A 10,943-nucleotide genomic window follows, 5' to 3' on the forward strand; every position below is an offset into this window, starting at 1 on the left:
CCATTGGCTATACCTGAGTCCAGCTCCTGCACGTGAAAACAGCTATCTGTGGTTTTGTTTTTTGTTTCCAACCTAAATGTTCATTAAGGTCTACCAGATCCCAGAGACTTTCTGGGATTTTTTTTTCCTCATCTTTTCTTTTCTTTTTTTTTTCTTCTTTTTTTTGGTGGTATTTGTTAAGCACTATGTGCTAAGCACTGTTCTAAGCACGGGTAGATACAGGTAATCAGGTTGGACACAGTCCCTGTCATTCATTCATTCAGTTGTATTTATTGAGCGCTTACTATGTGCAGAGCACTGTACTAAGCACTTGGGAGAGTACAACAGTAAGCAGACACATTCCCTGCCCATGAGGGAGCTCACAGCCTTAATCCCCATTTTACAGATGAGGTAACTGAGAGAAGTGAAGTGACTTGCCCAAGGTCACCTATCAGACAAGTGGTGGAACAGGGATTAGAACCAGGTCTTTCTGACTCCCAGGCCTGTGCTTTACCCACTAGGCCAGGCTGCTTATTCATTTCATTTGAGTGTGATTCCTAATGTTCCCGCTACTGCCCCACCCCCGACCCGTTGTAGCTTTTTTTTTCCTAAAATGTCACGCAAATAGAGGCTTGTTGTGCTCTTTCAGGCAGTGATAGTTCATCAGGATAGTTACATTGAAAACCAGCGGGCCATCACAATAGAGCGAGAGAAGCTGTACCGGCTGCAGTCAACACGTGGAAACTTCCTCTTGGAACAAGAGAAGCAGCGCAACTTTGAGAAGCAGCGAGAAGAGCTGGCGAACATGCAGAAGATTCAGAACCAGCTCAAACAGGAGCAGCAGCGTTGGGAACGCGAGCGGGATCGGCAGCAGAAGGAATTGGAATACACAGAGGCCCGGCTAAAGGAACAAGAGAGCGAATCCCGCCAGCTCAGGGAACGCTTGAACCAAGAAAGGGAAGAGTTGGATCGGCAACGAGAGGCCTACCAGCATGATCTGGAGAGGCTCCGGGAGTCGCAGCGGGCTGTGGAAAAGGAAAAGGAGCGGCTCGAGCAGCTGAAGAGGCTGAAAAAGCAAAACACTGTCTCGGGCACCGGACCGACTGAAATCGGAGAGGTGAGAACGTGGCTGTTCTTTTGACGCTGCTCTCTGTAATGATATTTGGCTGTGTCTTTGGCATTTTCTTGCCCGAGGACAAGAGTGTCTATTCCGGCAGCAGAAATTACTCTGGGGAGGCAGTGTCAGAAAAGGCACTGAGCCTGAAGCGGGGAACCAGGGGATGGAGAGCAGAGCTGGAAAGGAGGAACAGCCTTCTGGGAGCTAAAAATGGCCAACAGGTGTTTGGACTCTGCTAGATAAAGGAAAGCTTTCTAATGAGTGGGGCCCCCTCGGGAATGGAGGGGGATCAGTGGGGCCACAAAAGGAAATAATTGAACATGGTATTCTAGAATTATCGCCTTTTCATTTATTCAGTCCTATTTATTGAGTGCTTACTATATGCAGAGCACTTGTACTAAGCGCTTGGGAGAGTACAATACAACAGTGAACTGACACATTCCCTGCCCACAATGAGCTTACAGTCCAGAGGAGATGGTTGAATATATCCTTCCCTCCCTCTCTTTCCTTCCCTCCCTCTCTTTCTTTCCCTCCCTCTCTTTCCCTCTCTTTCTTTTTCTTTTTTTCTCCCTCTAGAGCCAAAGTCTGAGTCATTCTTCCAGCTTCAATGGAGAAGGGATGGAAGGGTCCGTGCAGCTGGCGAGAGCCACCCCAAGAACAAGTGTGCTGTTGTCTGGGACAGATTACATTGAGCGCCCCGAGGTAATCCGCCGGGACAGCACCACATTGGAGGGCCGCCCCGTGAAGAATGATGTGCCGATTCAGCTGTTGAGTGCCACCAACCAGATCCAGAAGCAGGCTGCCGTTCAGCAGCAGATCCCCACGAAGCTTGCTGTGTTCACCAAAGGAAGCAAAGAGAAGGGCGGGAAGAGCAAAGCCTCCCAAAGGACAGACAGCTCAGGTAACAAGGAGCTGAAGCACTCTCTTCAGCTCCAGCTCGAGGGCAGTGCAGTCTGTCATGGGGGAGAGTCCGGGGGGGCCCTGCCTCATCCTCGGGAATTCTGCCCCGAAGTCCTTATGTTTCCTAGGGAACCCTGTGCATACTCACCCAGCCCACTTCCCTGTGCCACCATGGGAAAGCTACTTGAGTTTGAGGGTCTGGATGGCTTAGAGAAGTCTTGAAAACAAGCAGACACCTTCTAGGGTTAAGGAGCCTGGAGTTGATGTGGGTGGGTGAGTAAGACTCTTTTGTTTGGAAATTTAGTTCATTGGGATTGGGTGCGAGTTCGTAAGCAAGACTGGGGGTGGGTTTTCAAAAGTACGTCTCCACTTCAGAATCAGCGGGAAAGTGGGGTGTTGGGAAAGTAACGGGAAAGCCAACCCACGTCTCCAAAATCCCCCATTAGAACTGACTTCTACATTTCTGGCTGCCTGAGGCCAGGCTTCAAAATGGGGGCAGGGGAGCGGGTTTTGATGCGGGGAGGCAGGGTCTAATTCCCTGCAAAGAAGTATTTCGGCCGCATGATTTTAAAATACAAACATTTGCATGTGCTGCAGGAACTGAGCCCGTTCAAAGGACACGAGCTGTAATTAACACTCTGTGACCCGGGTGCTGATAACCAATGGTGCAAATTAAACTCGGCAGCTGTGGCATAGTGCACGGCTAAGGCACTCATGAAAAATGAAATGAGAGGGAAAAGGTGACTCAACCCCACAGACAGTTCTTTCAACGGTTTCACCCTGAGTAGCACAGGGTATGACCACAGTGTAAGAAAGCAAACGTTCCTGTTCAGAAACTAGATAGGCACTGTCTTCCAAGTCTGGTAACGCCAATACAGACCTCGGTTTCAAGCCTTGAAGAGAAAATTGGAACCGTTTAAGCTAACAGTCCTGTGGCTGTCCTCAGAACTTCGCTTCTTTCTAGCAACAAGTCCAAAGACAAACGAGACCTGCTTCTTTCTGGCATCAGTGTTCTGGTGCCCAAGGGTGTGGTAGACTTGCGTCCACAGCAGCTGAGCTAAGAAGGGATTTTCCTGTCCAAATCTCTCCAGGGTTTTTCCCCCGAGAACCTCAGTGCTGGAGTCATGCTAGCGGTCGGCGAGGTTTAAAAATAGAAAACACAGCTAAAAAAGCCGAAATAGAAGCATGTGGTGAGAGGGATCATTGCAGTTTAGCTCTTTTAAAGCTGTGGTCTTTGCCGATGACAGATTCAACTAAAGCCACTGTTGCCTGCCACTTAAAAGCGTAGTCTTGAGAGTAGTGGCCCATTTATTTTGGAGCTACATGGTTCTTTTTTTAGCTCCACTCCAGATGTAAATTCTGGGGAACCACAGACATTGTGTCCATGCAAGTAGGTTTACAAGCTCTGGCCACCCTGGAATTGGTTCTGCCACATGTAATCATCTTCCGTCTGCTGTCTCCCTGGGGTTTGGCAGGCCTGTAGCAACCTTTTCATGCTTTCCTAAAAGGAACGGAGTCTTGTGTATGACACAGGATGGAATGAAAAAGTGCTGATGTGAGAAAATGATCCATTAGCTCAGATTCTGACTTGATGATTTCAGTGCCTTCAGCTGGGTCATGTGGAGTAAAATTGCCCATAACGATCTTAGGCTGATTAACCAAACTGTGCCCGCTGTGGGTCTGAAGAATGTTACAAAATGTGAGAAAGAAAACTGGCTTGCGCTGGCCATCCCCTGAGTGGATCAAAGTTCAGGCCTAAAACTCTCTGGGGTCCCAAGATGCTTCAGCTGGTTCATTTGGGCAGCAGGGAAAGGAAAAACCCTTCCAAGCCTTCCACTGGGCTAGTCAGTCTGGCATCTTACCGGATAACAGCGCTTGCCTTTACAGGGTGAGAAGGGAGATTGGGGCAATGTCAAGGGAGGCCAAGTGGGGCAGGTATATCCTGGGGAAATGGCAGTCAGTCATATTTATTGAGTGCTTGCTGTGTACAGAGCACTGTACTGAGCACTTGGGAGAGTACAACAGACACATTCCCTGCCCACAGTGAGTTTACGGTCTAGAGAAGCAGCATGGCTCAGTGGAAAGAGTGCGGACTTGGAAGTCAGAGGTCATGGGTTCGAATCCCACCTCCCCCACATGTCTGCTGTGTGACCTTGGGCAAGTCACTTCACTTCTCTGTGCCTCAGTTCCCTCATCTGTAAAATGGGGATTAAGACTGTGAGCCCCACATGGGACAACCTCATCTCCTTGTGTTTCCCCCCAGCGCTTAGAACAGTGCTTTGCACATAGTAAGCACTTAACAAATACCAACATCATTATTATTATTATTAGAGATGAGCAGCTTCTATGTCTTGGCTGTTGAATCACTTTATCGGGTGGGAGAGATGTTCTCCAGCAGGTCCTCCACCTTGCACTGTTCCGCATTTCAGCTATTCCTGTTTTAAATTCTTGTCCAAGTAAGGGGTTCATTTTCTTGGGGAAACCCTTTGATTCTGTGTTCTAGCTAGCTGTTTATCACAGTGTTTATGCCCAGCACGTGTGCCTCCTCTGTAGCAAGCCAGACTGATGTAAATAATATTGATTGGTTGGGTTTTTTTAATGCTAAGCGCCTACTCTGTGCCAGGCACTAAGTACTGGGGTAGATAGAAAACCAGTCAGGTTGGACACAGTTCATGTCCCACATGGGGCTCACGGTCTTAATCCCCATTTTACAGATGAGGTAATTGAGGCACAGAGAAGTTTGTGACTTGCCTAAGGGCCCACTGCAGACAAGCAGAGGATCAGGATTAGAACTCAGGTCCTTCTGATTCCCATGCTCTATCCACTGGACCACACTACTTCTCAATCTCTTGATTGAGATAGGCAACATCTTCTGAATTGAGGCTATGAATTGGAGTGTTGGGGCGGGTGAGGCGGTGAATGGGACTCTGAAGTCTTTTTCTCCTAAGGGAGCATTTGAAAAGGTCTCTGTGCCGAAGCTCCGATCAATAAGATCAGCCCTCCTCTGGCTGCCGGAAGCAGGGGACGCTTGGGGCCGAGGTCAGAAAGCAGGCTCCCGAATGAGGCCAAATGGCTCAGTGCATGTGTGTCTTTTGCTTTCAGTCTCATTCGACCTGAAACAGCAACTGCTGCTCACTAAGCTCATGGGCAGAGATGAAAACACCCTGAAGAACCGCAGGTCCGTGAGCCCAGTCCTGCCAAACAGCCAGCCTGCTCCCGCGCATCCAGGTAAGCGCCTCGTGGGGACCTCTGCTGACCAGGAGCGGGAGGTGGTTTAAGTGGGTCCATGCACCGCGAACCTTCCTGCCGATCTCGGGCTCTTTGTGACTCTCTTGTTCTCTAGAGTCCTCTGCGCCGACTGACATTCTGCCAGAGCAGTTTCCTTCCGGCCCCGGGAATGCGTTTAAGCTGAGTAGCGTCCCCTTTCAACCTACGGTGGCGGCCCCTGCCCCATCCCAGGTCTCTTCCGACGATGATGCCAACAAGGAAGATGTCATCTTTTTCTAAATGATGAAGAGGTGCCTGATGCCATCCTCTCTGAATGAACCAAAAGGCAAACTCCAGTGCAACACTGATACCTTCAGCGTCACCCATCAGGACTGGAGTAGAATGTTAACTTGCGGCAAGTTAACGTTCTACTGAGAACTCTAAAGGGGTCATCATGACAACGTTATTTCCTTTACTCTTTCCAAGTAGGATGACCATTGACTTTAACATGGCTTAGATTCTATTGGTATTTTGCCATCTGCTGTCGTTTTGCCCTTTTTGGGGAATCTGCAGTACAGTGGTTCCTGGTTGAGTTGTTTTTTGGGGTTTTTTTAAACCTCTTTTTAAGAAAAAAATGTTTTAATTGGAAGGTGAACCATACAGAGGTGAGCTGCGAGCTGTTTTAAGAGGGGAAAAATCCCATTTGGGTAAAAAAGAAAACTATTTTAAATCTGTTTTTATAGAGCAGTGGCCACTGAATGGGATTTCAGACAAATAACCAGCCAGAGGACAAGCCAGCACCTTAAGGTGCGGACTTATCAGCAACAGCAAGATAGACATGAGCTACCTGCTTCTGCCAGGGACATGGAACTCCCATTCCTTTTAGTGAGTGAGTGAGTTAGAACATGTCCTTGGGGTGCCAGGTGGTTTGGGCCTTTAAACTGCTAGGGAGCCTAGGTGCTCCGAGCCCTACCTGGCCCACAAAAAGCCAACGTTTGGAATGTGATTCCACCTCATAGCGGGGTGAAGGGCCGTACTAGCAACCCGCTCTCTTGGCCATCACACGGATTTGCAAGCGATACAATGTCCATCTTCAGAAATGGCGCCTTAAACACTTTTGAGGCATAACTGGGTGTGGTACAAATTTCCAAAAGCAAATCATATGTTGGTTCATAGTGAACCTCAAGATCAGGGAAGTTTTCCCGATCGTTGATGAAGATGCTAAGTATAAAAAAAAAAGCAAGCCGAGTGCAATAGGTTACTGTCTTCTATAATCCTTTGTCTTCTAGATTGTGACCACCCTGTTCTCTGAGGTGTTGGCATAAAATAGAGAGTGCGCCAAAGCGGGCGTTCTCCGAGCGGGGACTGATCCGCAGAAACACATCAGGAACAAAGGGGAAAAGGGCAGGTTTGAAAAAAAAAGTGAAAGAAAGAAATCAGTGACCATGGACCAAACTGTTTAGCCATTGATTTGAAACCTCTGGTTATATGAGATTGACTTTTCACAAATTGTTTTAATATGGTGAAAAGAAAATCATTCTGACGTTCAAAAACAATGCGTTTTTATGGAAATGTGTCCATTCGTAATTAGTAATGCCTTGAATTTGTATTTTCCAAAGTGCTTTCACGTCAGTTATCTCATTTTGTCCTCACAACATCTCTGAGAGGCAGAAAAGGGCTGTCATTGGTATTGCGAATTTTGTTTTCTACGTAATCCTGTCATGCTCTCGGTTCTCACCCATACTGGGAATATGCAGGACTTTGGATTGTCATGGAACCCGGCACAGGTTGGATATGCGAAATCAAGTTGGCCACGTGCGGTCTCTTGAGCCGTCAGGCTGGCTTTCACATGAGCTCAGCTTCACCACTCTGCAGGCCATAGGGCAGTAGTGCCAGGGGGAGGAAGTGAATGAAGCCTCAAGACTCAAAGGTGAAGGAAACCTCTCCCCCACCCCCCCTTTGGGAAAAGTGTTTCTTAGAGGCTTGCTATCCAGACTGACTGAACTCAGCTATAGGCAGGGAATCTTTTGGGCCAGTTTTCGGTGGCTGTTGACCAGTGGGCTGGTTGTTATCGACTGAAATGGGGCAGTTAAATGGGTTGCAAGTAGGTGTAACAAGTTAAAGGTACCACCAGCCCTGGGCTCTGTGGTGTTCAGCAAGAAAGAGATGGAGGTGTCGTAGATTGACCCATAGAATTTCCCGAGAGGAATAGAGGCTAACCTGTTACCTGTTATTTTGGCAGCAGTCGAACCCTGACGAGGGCCAGAAGCAAAAAGAAATCTTATTGTGTGGAGGTGGGGGAAGGGGCAAGAATCCTGTAAACATTCTTTGCCTTTCTGGTGGGGGAAATAGCTGGAGCTAAATTGATTTTCCTACGGCTCTGCATGAAATGTTGTTTAATTTAAAGAAGAGGATTTGTGCGGGAGCCGGAGGGACTGGCTGATCTAGGGTTCCCTAATCTCTGGTCAGCCAACCAATCCCCGTTGAGGGCCCCGTCTTGACCTGTTGGTGTCTTGGCTTCAGCTGGGGCCTGGCAGCTTCCAGCCTCTGTCTCTGGCCCCCTGCTCCAGCAGGGGACGGTGAGGGGGTCATTCTGTTTTTGGCCACCTGGTGAAACTCTGAAAGCTGGGAGCCCGTTTGCTGTAATGGTATTTTAGTGCTTGGGACTTCGAACCCGAGGTGTCAAGGGAAGAGCCTCCACCACTTCACTTTCCAGGACCTCGGGCTCTTGGTGGCCAGTGACTGCCAGTTCCAGAATGACCTGACCCACCAGCTTTCAAATGAAAAGTTGGATCCTGATATTAGGACTTGATTCCCTCGTTGGAATTGTCCTTGAGGTTCAGTGGACCTCACCTGTGTGTTGAGTGGAGAGTGGATCGGCTAAGGATGGGGCCCCATTTTAAGCACCCAGACGCATGGCCGAATGATTCACGATTGAGGGCCGGTTAGTGGTGTCCAGGGGCAATAGCAAAACACCTGGTGTGCTGCTGTTGCGCCCCAGGTGTAAAAATGTCATTGACCAAACCGGCATTTCTCAAACCAAGGGGCGTTGAGGCATTCTATTGCCGGGGGTGAGGGGGTGGTCTCGGAAATCAGATCTGCAGGGCTCTCCTTTGGCTGTCCGGTGGGGTGGCAGCGGCAAAAGCATAGGCTCTGGGGCACTGGGGAAGATAGCAGCCTCCACCAGGCGCTGTGTGGTGACGGAGGGGCAATGAGCAGGGGAGAGTGTGGGTTGGAAGCGGTTCAGAGCAGTTGAGTGGCCCAAGCCAGCTAGAAGAATCCCAAAGGAAGCCATTCCTGCCCCAAACGAACCAGGTGCCTTGTACGTCCTGTGGGCTGTCGTACTTCAAACGCGGTGGGAAACTGACTTGGTTACTGCAAAGCTAACCAAGGGAAGCAGTGGGCAGCCCAGCCCACCTTCCTGCCACGAGTGTGGAGTGGAGGGCTTTACTCTCGGTCCCCTGACAGACTCAGTTTCCTTGTGGAAGTTCCTTATTCTTCCTCAACGCCTGTCACAGGCTTTCTATTCTATTATGTATCTTTTTGGAACGTAACCATAGTAACTTTGAAATGAGATTTGTATTTTACTCTGAATTCCATTTAGAGATCAGGAGTGAATGTTTTGCTGCTTTTATTTTGCAAGTTTAAATTCTGGTCATTTCATTTATTGTGGCAGATTGATATTAGGCGTAACTACAGTTTTGACTTAAGGGTAAGAAAAAAAATAGACAAGCATCTGGCCTGGGTGGCTTAGTCACTGGCCAGCTTGGAGGCAGGGGACTGGACCAGATGACTTTTGAAGTCTCTTCCAGCTCTCTTACTCTCTGATTCTCTACTTAACTAAACGTAGAATGTAGGCTAAGTGTTTGTGTTTAGCTTCAGGTGAACGTGCCCGTGACCTGTGGGAATAGGAAGTCTGACCTTCCAACTTTGGAGAGAAGTTGCCTGTCCTGAGAAGTTTTTCTTTTCTAGACTATTGAGCACCTTGGTTCCTTGAAGTAAATAGGAGTCTTTCTTTGCCCTCTGACACTGTAGATTCCGATTTGGTCTGTCCCCGACTTCCAGTGTCCGCCGCCTACCCCGTAGGACGGAGTGCTCCTAGCAGCAGTGTCCCATGGGCTTTGTGGACCAGCGATCGTTCTGCGAGGCCAGACCCTCTCAACTCGGGGGCGTTGCTTTCCCTGTTGTCCTGTGACTTCTTGCTGCCCCTGGTGTCAGTGGAGCAAAAGTAACTATAAATTATAGTGTATTACAATGTACTGAGGTGAACTGAATTAGCATCCGGACATTCCCGTGAACTAGCAGAAGAGACTGGAAGCTTGAAAGCCCCTCTCCCAATGGGGGAAGCCATCTGTATCTCTCTGGAAAAGTCCTTTGGGTATTTTCCTGGGCGTTCTTGGTGCCCCCGGTCCCATCTCCATCCTCCTCTCAGAGCGGCATTTCTGCTGCCGCCAGAGTTCCCATTTTCCCCAGGGATGTGCTCGTAGATCAGGGATGTGCTAAGGAGGAGAAGTTTCTTTAGGAAAAATCCAGTCGCTGTTCAGCGGTAGCCGTTATTTGTCCTCGGAGTATATGTATTACACACTCAATTTCATTTGTGCCATGTTTCTTCTAATCAGTGTTTTATATTTTTGTACTGAAAAGTATTGGAGCACTTTAGATAAGTTTACTTTAAATTCTGGTTTTGTTGGATCGAAGAAGGAAAAATCTCACACAGTAATTGTCGGTATCAACCCCCCGAGTGCATCTCACTGAGCTGTGATAGTTGGATGCTGTCTAGTCTTAGATCTGGTTTATCGATCCCGTGAGCTCCAGCGATTTCTCAGATGATCACGACCAAAGGGGTCATGGGATTGAAAATGGGCCATGTAGTTGGGGAGCTTTCTCGGTGGTTTCCGAAGAAATGGCAACGTTGTAAATAATTCTTCTCCTGCCAGGCATATGAGTGACTTTGTAGTGTCTAATTTTATTTGTAAAATTGGTGGTAAAACAATTGTTAATATTGCCGTTGAGTTGTGCACTTCTTTGTTAATTGTGGTCCTAATCTTAGTACACCAACCAGTTACTTTTACCATGATTGTGCAGCTTCTCTACTGCGGGATTTCAGAGCTGCCTTAGTGCTAAGTCCTGATTCTAGCAATAAAAATCCATCTAAAAATCAGTCGAGTCTCTGGCATTAAAGTTGGGAAAATGTCTTCCTCTTGGGCGCAGGCGACGGCCCCCGCTTAGCTGCGTGGCATCCCACTAGAGGGCGCCAAGAGCCGTGGCAGATGCCAGGAACGAGCCTCAGCTGCCCTTGGAGGAATGAGTGTCAACCGTCTGTCGCTTGGCCTTGAAAGAACGGGGGGGTGGGGGCCGGCTGCCTCAGCCTGGTGCCTTGTGGCTTGTGGGGGTGGAAGTCACAAGTGGGCGAGTTCTGCGTTTCTCTGTCTGATGGCCAAGTCTCTGATCCCAAGCAGGAGAGACCTGGGAAGTGTGCTCAGCAGCTGCTGTGAAAGGGGCATTTCGCTGTGTGTGCTTTCAGCAAGGGCAGCCTTCGGTCTGCCCGGCTTGCTCCCTTCAGAAAGATGAACTGCCTGACTACTGCAGGAGCCCGAGGACACCCCTCCTCTGCTGCCAGGCACTGGGGCTCCTGCTGAGCAGGAGACTGGGGGGTGGGTCCAACCTCACCCCAGTTAAGGGCCAGGCTGAGACACTGGGATAGGCCCTCATGAGTAAAACCTGCCTGAGACGCTGGCCT

General features: G+C 48.9%; 1 protein-coding gene across 4 annotated transcripts in view; it reads left to right on the top strand.

The window, feature by feature from the left end:
* ARHGEF18 (Rho/Rac guanine nucleotide exchange factor 18) overlaps positions 1-10,364 on the top strand; it is a 68,132-nt gene extending 57,768 nt beyond the window's left edge. For all 4 annotated transcript variants that reach the window (XM_038771999.1, XM_038772001.1, XM_038772000.1 and 1 more), the window contains 4 exons: positions 629-1,096; positions 1,673-1,997; positions 5,099-5,224; positions 5,340-10,364. In XM_038771999.1, coding sequence (XP_038627927.1) covers positions 629-1,096; positions 1,673-1,997; positions 5,099-5,224; positions 5,340-5,503 — 1,083 coding nt within the window. In that variant the 3' untranslated portion in view covers positions 5,504-10,364. The remainder of the gene's footprint in view (positions 1-628; positions 1,097-1,672; positions 1,998-5,098; positions 5,225-5,339) is intronic.
* Positions 10,365-10,943: the final 579 nt, after the last annotated feature.

Source organism: Tachyglossus aculeatus, chromosome X1 (assembly GCF_015852505.1).
Source record: "Tachyglossus aculeatus isolate mTacAcu1 chromosome X1, mTacAcu1.pri, whole genome shotgun sequence".
Classification (NCBI taxonomy): domain Eukaryota; kingdom Metazoa; phylum Chordata; class Mammalia; order Monotremata; family Tachyglossidae; genus Tachyglossus; species Tachyglossus aculeatus.